Source organism: Danio rerio, chromosome 3, assembly GCF_052040795.2.
Source record: "Danio rerio strain M-AB ecotype USA chromosome 3, GRCz13ab, whole genome shotgun sequence".
In the NCBI taxonomy this organism is placed as follows: Eukaryota; Metazoa; Chordata; class Actinopteri; order Cypriniformes; family Danionidae; genus Danio; species Danio rerio.
The window spans coordinates 3,108,487-3,125,612 of record NC_141023.1 but is presented as its reverse complement, the minus strand read 5'-3'; the positions used below and the strand labels follow the sequence as shown (position 1 = coordinate 3,125,612).

Below are 17,126 nucleotides of genomic sequence, written 5' to 3'. Positions count from 1 at the left end.
CGCCTCATGATCCTGGGCCACCGCAGCTCCACGATCCAGGACCACCGCAGCTCCACACTCCAGGCCCTCCGCAGCTCCACACTCCAGGCCCGCCTCAACTCCGTGCTCCAGGTATGCCCCCGCTGCATAGTCATGGTATGGCCACCACCACCTGAGTTGACAGAGCTGCAGCAACCACCAGAGCTGTTACTGCCAGAGCTGCCACCACCACCTCCAGAGCTGCCAGACCCTCCACAGCTGCCAGACCCTCCAGAGTTGCCACTGCCAGAGCTACCACTGCCGCCGCCTGAGCTTGCTGAATGGCCGCCGCCTGAGCTTCCTGAATGGCCACCGCCTGGGCTTCCTGAATGGCCGCCGCCGCCTGAGCTTCCTGAATAGCCGCCGCCACCTAAGCTTCTTGAATGGCCGCCGCCGCCTCATGATCCTGGGCCACCTCAGCTCCACGATCCAGGACCACCGCAGCTCCACGCTCCAGGCCCTCCGCAGCTCCACGCTCCAGGCCCACCTCAACTCCGAGCTCCAGGTACGCCCCCGCTGCATAGTCCTGGCCCTCCATCCCTCCCCCTGTTCCGCCTCCGCTCCACCTCCCGCCTGAACAGTATTAGGAGTGTCTGGAATCCACTCCTTAAAGAGGGGGCTATGTCATGATTACCAGCGATCGCTAACCACCAGAGGTCGCTGGTAAACATTCACACTCTTTGAACTACATATCTGCCATGTTTTGGACTACAACACGCAGTCGGGCCACACACACACACACACAACCGGTTCAAGATCCAGACTGATTAAACTCTCACAGCTGAAGCCACTCACACAATGATTATTTGGACTATTTAAACCCCTCTTTTCCACACACGTTGCCAAGTCTTGTTCATTGTAAAGTAGCATTACAACGCGTTTTCCTTGTCTTGTTTTCCTGTGTTTTGATTCTAGCCTTGTTTATTTAGTTATCCTTGTCTGCCGCCTGCCTCCCAACCTCTTGCTTATAATACTGACTATGTTTCTAGATTGTTCTAACACATCTGTTTATACCTGTTGACCATTGCTTGCCTGACAACGATTAAAACCTGCATTTGTATTCTACCTTCGTTTGTTGGTGTCACTCCCCGTCGTTACATCAGTAATGGTCTAGTCTTGGCATTAATCCCTGATCTGACGCGCTCTTAATTTACTAGATTGTATATGTTATGCTGCTTTGAAGATCTACATTGTAAAAGTGCTATAGAAGTTAAGATGAAGTGAATTAATAAAATGGTAGTATATTAATATTTATTTTTAATACATTTCTGTACTTTTCAAATCAGTTGCATGTATGATGTTGTTTATTTATCATTTATTTTCTTGAAGCAGAAAATTCTCTTATTGTTCATCTAGTAAAGTCACAGGGTGTGTTTTCAATGCAACTAAGCCAGAATTATAAATTACTTTTGATATTAGTTGATTGTGTGTCGTGGTGAAAAATTAAGTGTTATTAAGTGGTGCCGGTCCAGAAATGCTATTAAAACTTAATAAAGGAAGACAATACCAGTAGTGTTTAGGGGAGTAATGGCTGTTGATGTCCTTGGTGTTGTTGCCGTTGTTATTGCTGTGGTTGATGTTCGTGGTGTTGTTGCTGTTGTAAAACGGGCTGCATCAAGTCTTGTGATATCTGACATTGAGGGAAAGGGTTTAAATATAATTGATTGAGAAACTGAAAGGTAAATGACTGGAATATATATTAGTGAATACCCACCTACACAGTACGCTCCACAAAATATTTGATTTGCAAACTCATAAACATAGTAATTTCCTGGACAAGCCTTGACTTGAATAGGGATAGATTTAAAATAACAGCAGTCGTTTGTTCTGGATGCACATATGTGTCGCATGACCACTCCATCTTCCAGCTGCGGATGAGAGCCGTTGAGCCACATTGGGAAAAGAGTGCCACACTGACTAACACAGGATTCTGACATCTGAGCACTCTGACCGTTGTAAAACAGTCTATACCAGCCCTGGAAATTATCACAGTTTCTAACGTTCCAGTCATGGGAAACATTTGTTGCTCTCCAAGTGTCATTCAGAATTTTATATTTGTTGCAGGGGTCGACACTTGGAGCGGTGAAACGGACTATTGAAAAGAAGAAACAGAACATTATATACCACAGATTAATAGATTTAAATTAATACTATGAAAACCAACAATATAATTCCTAATGTGTATGTCAGATACAGTATAAGATAAAAAATGATGTACCTGCACAATATACAGGAGCTGGGATTGAAAGTCGAGGTTTGGTGAATTTGTAGACATAATACTTTCCAGGACAAGCTTTGACTTGGATTGGGTCAGATCTGTAGTAACTGCACTGCCTAAAGTGGGAACCGTAAATGTCACGAGTAACAACTCCATCTGCTACCTGAGGATGAGATCCACCAAGCCACAGAGAACTAAAACCTCCACACGCCATGTCAGACACGCACCATTCAGGCATCTGAGCGCTCAACCCATTAAGGTAGAGTCGATACCAGCCATCCCAGTTACCATGAGTGTCATCATAATCAGCATTCAGACCATTTGTATGACCGTAACCAATTACATTTCTCCAGTTGTCGTTGAGGGTTTTGTAGTTGGTGCACGGGTCATAATCTGAGAGATGACAAGATTAAAGCAAAGCATCTTTAACAAGAGACTTCATATGTGCAAATCTGAACATGTCAAAAAGAGAGTCGCATGCCTCATTTTCACTGACCATTTACAGTACAATACAATAGGGGACAGTACAATGCGATATGGGTTCCACTGCCAGCAGTAGCCTAACTTGGTAGGCACAGTGTTTGGTAGAAAGTTTTGATCATGTTCATTCATCAAAAAAAGAAAGCCAAGTTTATTTAAAATGTAGATAAGTGTGCACAGATAGGGAGTAAGTGACATTCACACATTTAAACTAGGCTTGGGCGGTATCCAAATTTTGAGACCGTCAAACCGCCTCCATATTTTACCCCGGTAGCCGGTATTACCGGCGTAATAAAAAAATGATGACGTAAGGCTCAGACAGCGTCACCAAACTGTTGGCTTGAGCCTAAACCCTTCAGAAACTGAATACCTTCTATGCGACCTTAGGCTCGTGGTCAGAAAGAGAGAGAGAGAGCGCCAAGCGACGCACAGCACAGCACAGCACTCTTACACAAACACACACACACACACATCTCTCCCGCGATTTATTTTGAAATTTACTCCCACACCGAAAAAAACTGGCCGGCTCCCGCGGAACAGCAGCGGCAATGCAGAGAGCTGTAATCGGACCATAAAAATTATACCCGATAGGTCCCGAGTCCGACAGGTACATTTTGATTGACAGCTTTATACAGCCCGAACCCGTTTACAGCCCGACATTATTCAAATGTGCTCATGCACACAGCTCTAATGCATTTCTTCAAGAATGAGTCATTTATATGTTTTAACATTATTTATTCATAACAATCGTAGACTATAGGCCACTTGGAAGTTGGAACAAAGAAATAAATTAAGTCCTCTGTAACATCGTAACATCTCAGCACTCTATATAGGCCTGGGTACATACACTTAGCTTTTAAATTGGCTAATACACCAATGAAAAGAAATCGTGCTTAACAAATCAAATTAAAATAAACTCTAAATGGTGACGGGTATTTTGGCAATAACGAAATTAAGATAAAGGCTGTGCAAGGTTTGTTTCGCCACTTCTCTTCACAATCTGGCATTAAGGCGGCGGTGAAGCTGAATATTAAAATAATAATGCCACCATTAGCCTGTATACTCTGTCTACATTATGATTATATGGTTTAGTTAATATCCATTTATTATTTAAAAACCCTTTACCCACCAAGATTAGGCTACGTGTGTTTGTGGAGGAACATTATTAAATCCGCACTGGCTTTAGCGCAGTCTTGCTCTCATGGTACGTCCAGCAGAACTGAACACCCTTTCCTGCTGCTACAGGTCGAGATGCAGAGTTCTGATCCGGCTGATTTTGCAAGTTTTTGGTAGGATTGTTTGTTCATCTTATACCAGTCAGAAACATCCATTTAATTTTCCATGACAGCAGTTTCAGTGTAGCGAATGGCCTCGTCTTTTTACCTGTCAGCTTGCGGTTTAGGGCTCTACCGTAATACGCAGTGTATGAGCGACCGATGAAATACCTGCGGCTGGAATAACCGCTCTTTCTGAGCTAGTGACTGGCTTGACCGCCGTCAAAATTAGCTTTTTTTTACTTCTCGTCTTACTCATCATTTGCCTCACCTTTGCAGGGATGGATTTTAATGCAGGGATTTGGATTTTTTCGGGTCTCGCCGGGTTCGGGCAAAGATCTTCAGCTCTAATGCAGACCTCTCGTTCATATTAACCACGTCTCCCTTCTGTTCAGTCGAAACTCCCAAACTGCAGGACACTTTGAAGCGCCACTCGTCACGTCACCTCTCCCTCTCTCCCTCTCCCTCTTCTTCTTTCTCTCTCCTCCACACTGTCCCGTGATGACATCCACACATGCGTTTTTGTAGGCATTAAATAAAGGATATTTAATATTTTATGACGGTATAGCGGTATTGAAACTGACACCGTTGCTATTTTTAGATCCCGCGGTATACCATAATACCGTAATACCGCCCAAGCCTAGTTTAGACACAACATATGAACGGTCCTGTAAACAACAGAAGACAAACTGCAGATTCTGTTCTTCTTGGCATGTGGCTGTTTGTCGCAATAAGACGACAAGCATCTTTTGAGCTTGGGTCGACAATGGTTTATTGCTGCACTGCATCATTTTACGGTACATTTGGGTACTGTTTACTATTCTGGTACCATTCTCAATTTCTGACAGTGGAAACTGACATAGAGTACTGTACTGTACTTTACCATACTGTAACACTCAGTTGAAATGAGCCATTATTATTATGATTATCAACATACTCTGATTGTTGCTGGATAGAGTGGTTACAACTGGACTTATAGTGGTAGTCGGCTGTGAAATGGTGCTTACATCTGGGGGCAAATGAATAAAAGTATTTTAAATAGTTTATTTAATAAAATTGGGATATTGATAAAAAGTGGTTAAAAGTATGGTTGCTTACTTGTGCAGTATCCTGCACACCACCCATCTGGATTCACAAGTTCATAGACATAGTAGTTCCCCGGACATGCTTTCACTCTGATGGGCTTGGGTTTGTAGACACAGCAGCGAGTGTTGTAAGCTGCTCCACAGACCTGCCTGATCACCACTCCATCCTCAATCTGAGGGTGAGGACCATTGAGTGTCAGAGTGATATAGGTGTTACATCTGTCAGAAAGAACGCAGGTTTCTGGGATCTGGATGTCCATTCCATAGTAGAAAAGCCGGTACCAGCCATTCCATGGGAAGCCTCCATCACAAATGTCATCTCCACTTTCATTGTTGCCTCTCCAGGGACGATCCAGAGACTGATAGTTGTTGCAGGGGTCACTGGTGATGTTCTGGTAAGCAACTGTCATGGAGTTTAGAGCATGTTTAGATTCATGATTTGGATAAATTAGTGTTGTGCTGTCTGACTAAAATGAGGGAAGCTTTTATAGTTTTGATTTCAGGTTTTGAGGTACTGCACAGTGTTGATTTCGATGTTTAATGGTGTTAAATTACCTTACACATAAAGCATAGTCTCATCATATTGACTCACCTGCACAATACATTGGCTTGGGGATTGTAGTATTAGGTTTGACAAATTCATAGACGTAGTAATTTCCTGGACAGGCTTTGACTCTAATGGGTTTGGATTTATAGCTGCCACAAGAGGAAGATGACCATGTCCACCACCAATCATTAGTTCCCACCACTTTACGGGTCACGATTCCTTCTTCAAGTGTGGGATGAGAACCATTGAGAGACAGTCCAGTTTCTCCACCACAGTGTGTAACACTCACACACCACTCAGACATCTGGGCACTTTGTCTGTACAGATACAGCCGATACCAGCCGCTCCATTCAACAAGGGTGTCGTCATATGTATCGATGTCAATGCTTAGCTTTATGTCTCTCCAGTATTCATCAAGGGTGGTATAGTTAAAGCATGGGTCATAGCTGGAACAACCTGAATTTGAATAATAATAGTAGTTATGTACATTAATACATATATTCTCATTGTTAGACACTATTTTTACATTAAAAATACAGTAACTTCTGTCTGGAGGGCGGTTGAGTGAATTGAGTTGGAAGCTTTTTTTGTTCGGAATCAATAAGCAATGTTATATGGTGCATTTCAGTTTAGCGTGGTTTTGTTTTGGATTGTTTGCATTTGTGATCTTACATTATTCGTATGTCTTGTTCAAATAAATATTCTGTACATTTTCCATTGAAAATGTGTACCATGCTAAAATTGTGCATTGGTTCTGGAATAATGTCTGTTAAGTCAAGCACTCATGAGAGTATGGCTGCCGTCACATCATCTAGGTGGATGCTGCACACTAGTGGTGGATGAGGAAATTTCCCCAATGTGTAAAGCGATTTGAATGTCCAGAAAAGAGCTATATAAATGTAAGAAATTATTAAATGTAAGGAATCATAAATTATGACCTTTTAAACTACTTGCCAAACACTAGCAAGCAATAATAGCGACATAACAATTGCCCCATTGACTTCCATTGTAAAAGTCTGATATGGCTTTTTCTTATCAGATCACCGTAGAGAAACTTGGGTCGGCTGTTTGGACTGTCAGTGCCTCTTTATATCGATCCAACATTTGCCTTAGCATCTGCCAAGCGACTACTCACTTTAAGCAACTTTTTTAAGTTATTGAAGTGACTTTTTTACCACACTGAAATTTAGTTAGTGGGGTCGATTAAACCTGCTCTGCTGAGAGCTAGAGAGATTTGATGTGTTTGAATTTAGTTTATTTCATCTAAGGCCATAAGTCAGCTGTACAGATGTCACTACTTCAATTTGTTCACTTTGCCGCATTTCAAACCGCAGCGGCGGTGATAGTTGACGCGCCAGCAGCTTTTAACCGCTGGGTGGCACTTTTACCACAGATATTCAGCTTTGCCTTTTCACAATATTAAATAGACGGTTCTGAAAGTGTACCTCATGTGATGTGATGTTTAATTAAAATATAGTTTTGTTTTAGTTTTCTTAGTAATAAACATGATCTTACACTACACTGTAGGTTTTAGAAAAGATTCATGGTGAGAAGTATAGCCCTAGTCTGCAAAAGCAAATATAAGAATTAAATTCTTTAGCCTTTAGTGCCCTATTAAATTGTGTTGGGGTGAAAAAATGTTTCGATTTCTTTGACCATCATGGCGATGTTATTACCTCAAATCTTAAACGAGCGCATATGAAAAACAGCAAAATAATATTAAGATTATCGTGCCAGTGGAGCACATCACCTGATTTTGAACTTGTGGTCACCTGAACTTACTTAATCAGTAGGTTATTTATTATTTATTACAGACTATGTTACAAATATTTGACCAACAGCCCCTTCATGTAAAACACGCATGCACTCAGTGTCAAATATGAATGAAATAAATGGGCATATTCGCACGCAAAGTGAGCTGCATATTATTTATCATCTGTCCATTTTCTGTCAGGGTTCTGCCACTCTGGTCTTGTAAATTCTTGTTTTGGTGGCAGAGCTCGGACACTACCCATGTCTGGTCCTGTTTCTGTCTCTGTGTGCCTCAGACGCGTGCGCTCTTGTACTCGTGTTTGTGTTTTCGTCTGTCAGCAGCATGGTGTTTCATTCCCAGCGTCTCAGTCTTGTTGGTTTCGGTTTTGGTCGGCGCTGGGATGAAGCATGCACGCTGCGTGTGTGAGCGCACGGTGAGTGTTTTCATTCATCGTGTGCTCGTCTCTTGCGTCTTTTGTCAAAGCACGTGGCTCGGTGTTTACATTGTGGTCACGTGTTTTTGTCGTTTGCTTCAGTGTTGTGTTATGTGAGCGCATGGCTTGTCTTGTCTCTGTGTCATGCGCTCTCCCGTCTATTGTCTAGTCCCACCCTCCTTGTTTACTCATTATTAGTTTGTCATGTTCACCTGTGTCAATTTACTTTTTGCTTTATAATCCCCCTCATGTTTTCAGTCCTTTGCCAGTTCGTCATCGATATTACTCTGTCTTGTTGTCTCCAGTCCTTTTTTGTCCTGCCAGCCCTGTCAAGTTTGTTTTTGCCTTTTTATTCATGTTTTCCCCTTCGGGGTAGTTTTGTTTTGCCTTTTATTTTTATTTGTAGTTTATGATAAATAATCCTACATTTTTCTGCAATTGGGTCTGCACTCCTTTTTTTCCCTCACCGACCGTGACATTTTCTCTGTTCACTTCTCTTTCGTATGATGAGGAAGAAACAAAACAGCTTTTTTTAAAAAGCGCATTATGTCCACTAATGTATAAAAATAATAATATTTAGCTCATATATATTCATAACGCCGGGATGCGTGGTGCTTTGACTCGATATCTAGGTCAAAAGCAAAATTGTTACCTGTTGCACGTCATAGGCTAGCCTATAGTGTGGAAAAATATCATTCACAACCTGGAATGCGTTTCCCAAAACCATCGTTAGCCGAACATAACGAACATAGTTCGTTGATTTTGCCTTTTCCCAAAAGTTAGTATTTAAAAAATTAGTTTTTACATATACAGTAGTATTACATTAATTGCATAGACGTTAAATAGTTATTATCAGCCTAAAATTAAAGCATTGATTCTGAGTTATTATTTAAAACTAGCGCTGTCGAAATTAGTGCGTTAACGCATGCGATTAATTTGAAATAATTAACGTGTTGAAAAGAATTAACGCAATTAACGCAGTTGCAGGTTTTTTTACCTCCTGTTGTGGTGGACGTGTGTCCAACATGTTAAAATATGGATAAGAACAAGGAAGCACTTTTTGAAGGCAAGTTTCAGTATAAAACAATTAGTCGCATCACCAGGCTCTCCAGAGTTTCATGCAATTTCAGGTGTTTCATTTTTAACTTTCGACTTCTGTTTTAATGTAACTTGATACCGCATGGCGAACAGAAAGAAAATCCTCCGCATTTCGTGACTATGTGTTCCTTTAAAGTAATCAAATCGCTGCTTACACGGTAAACTTTTAATAAGAGTATTATCTTAATCATATTAAAATCGGAGTATTGTACATATTCGTACATAATCGTACTTATTGTCTTATGTGAATGTATTCAGAAAGTCTCTGGGGAAGTCGCGAGCTTTCAAAAAGCCCTCCAAGTTTAGCGTGTTTCTTCATTAAACGCAACGAAAGCGTATGCTTCGCGTTGTTGTGTCAGAATTCTTGTGAAATACAGCCATAATTTAGAACGTTTAGTTTAAGGAAATTTGATGGACGTGATCATGCGTGTTGAATCTGAAAAGAGTCGCTCCAGCGCGTTGTGTGTGTGTGTCTGTGTCAGGCTCGTTGAGGGGTGTCAGGGGTGGAGTGAGCGATGTTTCTGAGTAGGGGCGTGTGCGCGCGAGACGTACCTGAAGGACGGTGTGGGTGAGTTGCGCGCGACATACCTGAAGAGCTAGGAGGGATGCGGGGAGAGGGGTGTGCAATGTATTTAAGGACCGGTTTGCTGGAGATTATCATTCATTAGTGGGCATCCGGGAGTCTCTGTGCACTTGCGGGATACTCCTAGTCTTAGCAACTGGATGAATGTAAAGGAGGATTAAGCTAAATTGTTTCTACTCTATAACTAATGTTCTCAACTCACAGCTATAAAACTTTACAATGAGTGCAACAGTTTGTCATCTATAGTTTATTATTATAATTTGTCATTTTCCATATCTGCAATTCCTGTATTTTGGCTTTATTCATTTATTTATTTATTCATTTATTTATTATTATTATTATTGCAGTCCACTTAGTATCCAACATGGAACTCAAAATTTTTTATTGGCATCGATTGTTTTGAAATTCAAATGTCATTAACATGCTTGTGTTTTATTAATAAATGTAATAAATATGGCTGTCAAGCAGGATCTTGATGGTTTATTGTGGGTATGTTGTTTACATGAAGAAATCTGTTACAAGTTAAACAAAAATTCTATTAAACAATTATATTATGAATTTAAATAGTTTTTGTCTTGCGTTCACATGAATTTTACATTTGAATAGCTAAAATTACAAGTTTCAGTATTTTAAATGCGATTAATCACGATTAATAAAAAAAAAGGTGTGATTAATTAGTTAATTTTTTTATCGATTGACAGCACTATTTACAACATAAATCTGCGTTTATATGATGTATGTGGGTGTCACAAAATACTTTTAAAATCAATGTTTTTGTATTACAGTTATTTAATGTGAACAACACTTAATTAAATTAGAAATATATTTATTTCACCACCTTATTGGAAAAAAACTATCAATTGCAGTGCTTCCCGCACTTATGGCGATAGCCGGATTGAAACACACCATTTACCCACATCAGGTAAATGGTTAACTATATGCGATAAACAAAACATAATTCTATTATTAATAATATTAAATTAAATATAACATGATTGTATTTATTATGACACCTTTCTTTTTTAATAGGTTAAAGTAAAGACTGAAATGAAAAAGAAAGGCTATTCAGGAGCGATGTGCTCACACTGACAGGTCAAATCAGCTTCTTTCTCTCTTTCAAGTTCAAAGCAAATTCGAATGCAAAAAGATTTTAGATATCTATATAAAATAGCCTATGTAATAAATTAACATCAACAAATTAATAAAATAATCAGCAAATGAGAAATAAATGACATAAAAGTTTATAAAAACAGACATTATCAATAAAAGTTATCATAATTGCATGATTAAAATGAGTAGATTTTTTAAATGAGGCAAATGCGTTGATTAACTATGGTAATGGTTATATTTTGCAGCCAGTTTAGTTGTCATTTCATCCTCTCAGAGTAGGCTGTATAGCCAAAGTTTTTTTGAGTCGTTTAGATAAGAGAGTATATAATTTAGCCTACGTTGTCTTTTTCCGGTTCTTATTGGTTCTCTTAAGTGATTCTCCTTTTTAAAGCATTTTCTTGTTTTTGTAAATGTGTTGTCAGGAACCTAAAACACTGCTGTCAATTCATAAGAGGCCAAAATCTTTTATTGTCAGAAATGGTGTAGACAATGGTTTAAACATTTTCTGAACTATGGGAACTTTGGAAATCAGTTGATTATGTTTGTTAAATACCTTTATGTGTGTAGGTGTAGCTACCCCAAAAATAGCTGTACTGGGTCATGGGGGGAGGAATGTTAGGACTCCAAGCAGAGAACTAGTATTACATTTGATCAACTATGAATGCACACACTTACATACATAATTCTCGAACTGAAGAGAGGGTGGGGGGGGGGGTATTGTGATTCTCAAACTGAAGAGAGGAGGTGGTGGGTAAATTCCAGGAGACAGAACAAAACAGGAGATAGGTCTGAAATACGGGAGACTCCCAGGAAAAACAGTAGTGTTGGCAGGTATGGCTTAAATGGATTATTGAGTTGGGGCTGGTTTTTTTTTAAAGCTCCTTTTCTCATCTTTCACTTTCAGCAAACTAAGGGTTGGTGTTTTTTTAGTAGATTAATGCATTACGCAGATTTATTTTAAATTTTATCAGGGGTGGACCTTTTAAATAATAATCTGATGTCTGAAAAATGATTGAAAAACAAAAGATGAAAAGATGACAAAACAAGCAAGTTAGGAAACAAATTTGACTCTTGATCATAATGATTTAATCAACATAGACTCATTTTGAAAACGTATCCCTATATACATTTCTGGAGATTAGGAATTATGTATCGAGAAGTACGTATGGCTGCATTCCGTCTTTAAAACAAACGCTACGGGATGGTATGACGCCGCTCCTTTTCACGCTACCAACTGACCACTTACCTCAGTGTGGATGGCTTTTCTGCTGTTATTAGTCATTTGGTTATCTCGCCATGTATGTCAGTGGACTTGAGACGCAGAGAGGAGCTAACCACAAAGATGGGGTTCGAGTCTGGCAAAGATTGGTTTCATAAAGTTTGTTAGACAAAAACAGAAACCAAAAGATAAAGTAAGTTACAAAGTAAAAATGTGGTAAAATCTAAAAATGTGTAAAAATCAGGCGAGGGCTTTTCTTTTTTTGGATTACTTTTTAAAACTGTCGGTCGGGTTTAGGGAAGTGGGTGGGCGCGGGTCAATCTGTGTTTTTTAAAAACACTTTTTCTTGGGTTTGGGAAGTAGGAGGATGGGTCAGTTGATTGGTTAGTCGATTGGTTAGTCAGTCAGTCGACAGCGGCCTCTGGTGGATTTACGTGAGAACAGCAGGCACGAATGGCACTCATGGCACGAATGGCACTCATCTGTAAAAGCATACACAGCGGCCTCTGGTGGATTCGCAAAAACAAAAACAGCAAAAAAACGTACCTCCTGGTATGTATTTGGTGCTCTCCAGAAAATGTATATAGTGCTACGTGATTAGAATGAGCCTGGGTTGGATTTAATTACACATTGACTCATTAATACAAATAGTAGACTACAAATCACTCACCATTATTCATCTGTAGCAACAAACACATTGAGATCAGAAACCTCATTGTGACCTGAAAACACATAACATAATTTACTGTAAATGGAAATAAAAGATCTCCATCAGATATTTTGCTAGATTTTTAGTGTTCGTTTTAAATGCACATTTGCAAACATCACTTCAGTTTTAACATTCAGAGATTTTACAGTGTTGGGTAATTACTTTCTAAGTATTATATCATTACACTTGTATTTAAATAACTTTTGTAATGAAAAATAATTTAATTACTTAAAGGATTTTAATTACTTGAAAAAGTTCTATTTAAAATCTCTTTCACATAGAAATTTAACTCTTTAAACTTGGCCTTTCAGCTTTCTTTTTTTAAAAAAAGGTAATCTTTTAAAGCAATGTAATAACAAACAACATTTTTAGCTGAACAGAATAACTCAACATAAAAAGAGAGAAAGTAGAGACAAGAATAGATTCAAGGCAAGGCAAGTTTATTTATAGTGCATTTCATACACATTGGTTATAGTGCTTTATATAAACAAGAATAAAAGAAACAAGTATAAAAAAATATTTACTGAGCACAGTGCTCATTCAGTAAAGGCACAGCTAAACTGATATGTTTTCAGTCTTGTCTAAATCTGATCATTTCTGGAAGCTGATTCCAGCAGCGGGGGGCGCTGTTAGCAGCTGAAGGCTGATTCACCCTGCTTTGACTGAACTTTGACTGGAATTTATAGTTTATATGATCCTAAAGATCTGAGTGATCTGTTAGGTTTGTATTCAGTCAGCATATCTGTAATGGATTGGGGCCATTTAGTGATTTATAGACCAGTAATAATACTTTAAAATCTATTCTGAATGTAACTGGCAGCCAGTGTAGAGACCTGAGGACAGGTGTGATGTGCTCTGATTTCCTGCTTCTGGTCAGAATTCTGGCTGCAGCGTTCTGGATGAGCTGCAACTGTCTGACTGTCTTTTTGGGAAGGCCATTGAGGAGTCCATTACAGTAATCCACCCTGCTGCTGATAAAAGCATGAACATGTTTTTCTAAATCTTCACTGAAAACAAAGCATCTGATTCTTGCAATATTTTTGAGATGATAGTATACTGACTGCTTTGACATGACTCCAGAAACTCAGATCTGACTCCAGAGTCACACCAAGATTCTTGGCCTTATTTTTTGTCGTTTGACCCTTAGTGCCAAGGTACGCATTTACCTTGAGAACCTCATCTCTGTTCCCAAAAGCAATGACTCAGTTTTCTCTTTGTTTAACTTAAAGTTTTGGCACATCCAACTGCTAATTTTATTAATGCATTGGCAGAAGGTGTCAATAGGGCTGTGGTCATTAGGCAGTAAGAGTGTCATCAGCATAGCTGTGGTAGGAGATTTGGTTCTTTCTCATTATTTGGCTCAGAGGGAGAATATAAAGGTTGAACAGCAGAGGTGCCAGAATGGAGCCTTGTGGAACTCCATATGTCATGGGTGTGATATAGTAACCTCTCCCTTCAGGGTAGGGGGAGGTTTTGTTAGTCTCTTTACTGTTGCAAAGAGAGTGCGAGTGGGACCCGGTGGGACACTTGATCAGGCAGTTCTGGTCAGATCGCAAGTAACTTTGTTTAAAGAACTCCAATCTTTTGTAAAATCTTTTTGGCAGTTTGTGCAGCTGTGAGATTCCAGCCTCATCTCACAAAAAACTTAAGCGTTTTACGTTTTGTCAGTTAGTGGCTAATTCGTACGAGTTCAGACGTACAAAATTGTACGATTCTAAAAAGAAGGCGTGGCACCCAACAACCTCCCCTAAACCCAACCGTCATTGGGGGATAAGCAAATTGTGCTAAATTGTACAAATTAGATCTTACGAATTAGCCACTAAATCAGAAATGTACGAATTGCCGTCAGATTGCATTGGAGATTCTGAATCAGTCTGATCAAGAGCCATTTTGTGTCGTCTGTGTTATCCTTTCTCAGGAAGAAGGTAAGCAGCTGGTAGCGGGAGGATTGTTTGGTCGATAACTCCCTCTTGTTAGTAAAGCTATATTCCAGACAGTTTGTAGATTCATTGTTGATCTTCAATCTGTGTTGTTTAAGCACTGGTGCTGATAAGCTCAAGTTAAAATTAGATTATTACACATAAAAGCAAGAGTGTAAAGAGCAGAACACTCACAATGGTGTTACTCAAAGCAATATCACAATTTTTCATATATATAGTATGTTACCATTCATTTGTAACTTAAGTCATTGTTTTTAATCATGTTTGATCATCTTTATAAATGCGAGTTTCTTTAGTTAATAAATATAATTATTCTGCCAAATATATTTGTATAACAAAATACAATTGCAGAGCTTCCCCGAATTGATTTATACAAAAATTGTTGAATTCATGGACAATATTTTAAGCAAGTACTGTAATTAAATTAATCTAAAAATGTACAGTAATTTCTCACTTTAATTTTTCACTAGAAATCTAATTTAATTAGACTTACTGTTAACTTGTAACTTTCTACACCAAACGCTGGCTGTACGGAATAATTTGGATCCATCTAAGTCATCCGTGTCTAAAATTCTGGAAGGCTATTGTTCTAAAAAGTAATTACTATTTGCAAAACTACAAGACATTAATAACAAGAGTTCTTAGATCCCAAAGAGAATGGCTTTACCTGTGTTGATGCTTCTGCAGAGCAAACCTTAGTCTCTTCAGCAGCTGAACAATCTCTGCAGCCTTTATTTATACGCATAAGACACTGAAACCGCAAGTGATCTCTAAACACCTTAAACCAGTTTTTCCATTTTTTCTGTGCTATTGTATAAAAAGAAAGTTTGTACAGTACCAGCTTAGTACGTTTTACAAAGCATGCAGAAAGTTCAATAAGTTATGCCAACATAGTTTTATGTTAATTGTGCAACATTATGACAGAAGTTATTGACTGTGGAGGGTGACCTACTGACATTTGATTACTCCTAAAGGACGTCAAAGCTACATGTAGAAAAATATACGCCCAATAAATAGTTTGCAATGATCTGTATCTTAAATAATAATAATCATAAAAATGATAATCCAGCACTGTAAAAGCATGATCTCGTCCAGCAGGCTGTGCAGGAAACAATACTTTCAGTGGTCTGAAACAGGAATATATAGCCAAACTATAAACATTGCAAGTGTTCAATAAACACTTTTCTTGTAAAATAAGATCTTGTATTGACTTTATTCTTGACGTTTGAGCGGGCAACCGTTGGAATGTTTTTGGCTGGAGACTTCCACTCTCATTCACTTCCATTCATTTTTAGATGATGTTTGATGTTGCAAACCGACGACATCTTATTATATTATTCTACTTTTTATGTATAGTCATGGACACACTTGTTTGTAGAGTAAGTAGTTTGACTGCTTTCTGCCATTTCTTACACAACCGTATTGTAAGTTCTAAAACAAATCACAAAAGCAAGCGCACTTCCGCATTGTAGATAAAGGTCAATAGCCTAAAGGTAAAGTGAAATCAGACTCATAGAGTGTATTTTAATAGATGCTTATGGTCACACATGGGAGGTAAACAATAAATCAGCAAGTGAAATCTTTTATGATCATCCAAAGCAGGGATGCAAATTTGTCGCTGTTCTGCAAAATTTGGTGAATATTAATGTCTGAATGTCTGTTGAAACTAAGGTTGTTTTAGTAAATGAAAACTAAGTCTGAACTATTGGTCAAATAACATTTTCATTAACTGAAAAACAACTCACATTAATGAACAAAACCAACAATAGTCACTGAAAAAAGAGCAAAAAACAAACAAATAAAATAATAGGTAAAAATTCATTTTCAGACACAAGCATCCATTCTGTGGTGGAAATCTGACTTATGGCTGTGTATGAAAACACTTGTAAATGTGCTTTTACAGACCAACACATCAGTCAAGAGCAGGATTATATATACATTTATATAAATAATATATAAATGAAGGGCCAGCCTGTACACCAGCCGGTGACATCTCCCACCTGCAGCTTCTCTACTATGGACGTCCAGCGTTCTCCAACCTCCAGCACCTAGACTGCAGCTCTGCACAAGACATTTGGCCTTAGGAGAAATTGAGCCTGACTTCTCTCGAGTTTTTTTAATTCTTCACTTCTTTTCCTCGCCACTGTCGCCACTGGCTTGCTAATTCGGGATCTGTGGAGCTGCGCATCGATGGATTTGCTCTTCAGTGTTTGGACTCTCAGTAGTGATTATTAAACCAGACTGAACTGAGCTAAACTGAACTTCAACTGAGCTGACAATGTTTATATTTACTATGATCTTCTATGTGAAGCTTCTTTGACACAATCTACATTGTAAAAGCGCTAAAGAAATAAATATGAATTAAATAAATAGTAGCATCTTTTTAATATAAATATGAAACACAACTATGTATTGTTAACTACATACAAGTTAGAATTCTTCATCATTTTTACTTTTATTCATTTCGTGTGTGGTTTTGGATTTAGTTTTTGTTGGAACTATTATTTTAAATTTACTATAAGATGTTTGCAGATGTGTTAATGTAAGCTAAAGCTTTGACACTGGAAGTGTTGATAATCTATTATTAATAAAACTTAAGCTGAAACTAAATATACTGTATATAAAAACTGAACAGAACTTTTCACACACACACAAAAAA

At 38.6% G+C, this 17,126-nt stretch overlaps 2 protein-coding genes and 1 long non-coding RNA gene across 3 annotated transcripts in view; 1 reads left to right on the top strand and 2 right to left on the bottom strand.

The window, feature by feature from the left end:
* Window positions 1–17,126, bottom strand: part of plbd1a (phospholipase B domain containing 1a) — a 522,382-nt gene that overhangs the window by 4,769 nt on the left and 500,487 nt on the right. The window lies entirely within an intron of this gene.
* LOC137489835 (uncharacterized) lies at window positions 1,442–8,474 on the bottom strand. The gene is made up of 7 exons (XM_087245478.1): window positions 8,461–8,474; window positions 5,668–6,203; window positions 5,089–5,478; window positions 4,928–4,999; window positions 2,237–2,629; window positions 1,733–2,110; window positions 1,442–1,648 (listed from the first exon to the last, which is right to left on the bottom strand). The coding sequence occupies exons 1-7, from the start codon at window positions 8,472–8,474 to the stop codon at window positions 1,506–1,508; spliced, it is 1,926 nt and encodes a 641-aa protein (XP_087101604.1). The 3' UTR covers window positions 1,442–1,505.
* The window catches only part of LOC147845409 (uncharacterized), a 68,216-nt gene continuing 62,445 nt past the window's right edge, over window positions 11,356–17,126 (top strand). Inside the window, exon 1 of the long non-coding RNA XR_015480335.1 lies at window positions 11,356–11,453. This is a non-coding gene — a long non-coding RNA (uncharacterized LOC147845409). The remainder of the gene's footprint in view (window positions 11,454–17,126) is intronic.

Coding starts and splice junctions, on each gene's coding strand:
- LOC137489835 (XM_087245478.1), bottom strand. Junction 5,479..5,667: donor CAAGCCAATGTATTGTGCAG/GTGAGTCAATAT, acceptor ACTCCATGACAG/TTGCTTACCAGAACATCACC. Junction 5,000..5,088: donor GTGTGCAGGATACTGCACAA/GTAAGCAACCAT, acceptor ATTTGCCCCCAG/ATGTAAGCACCATTTCACAG.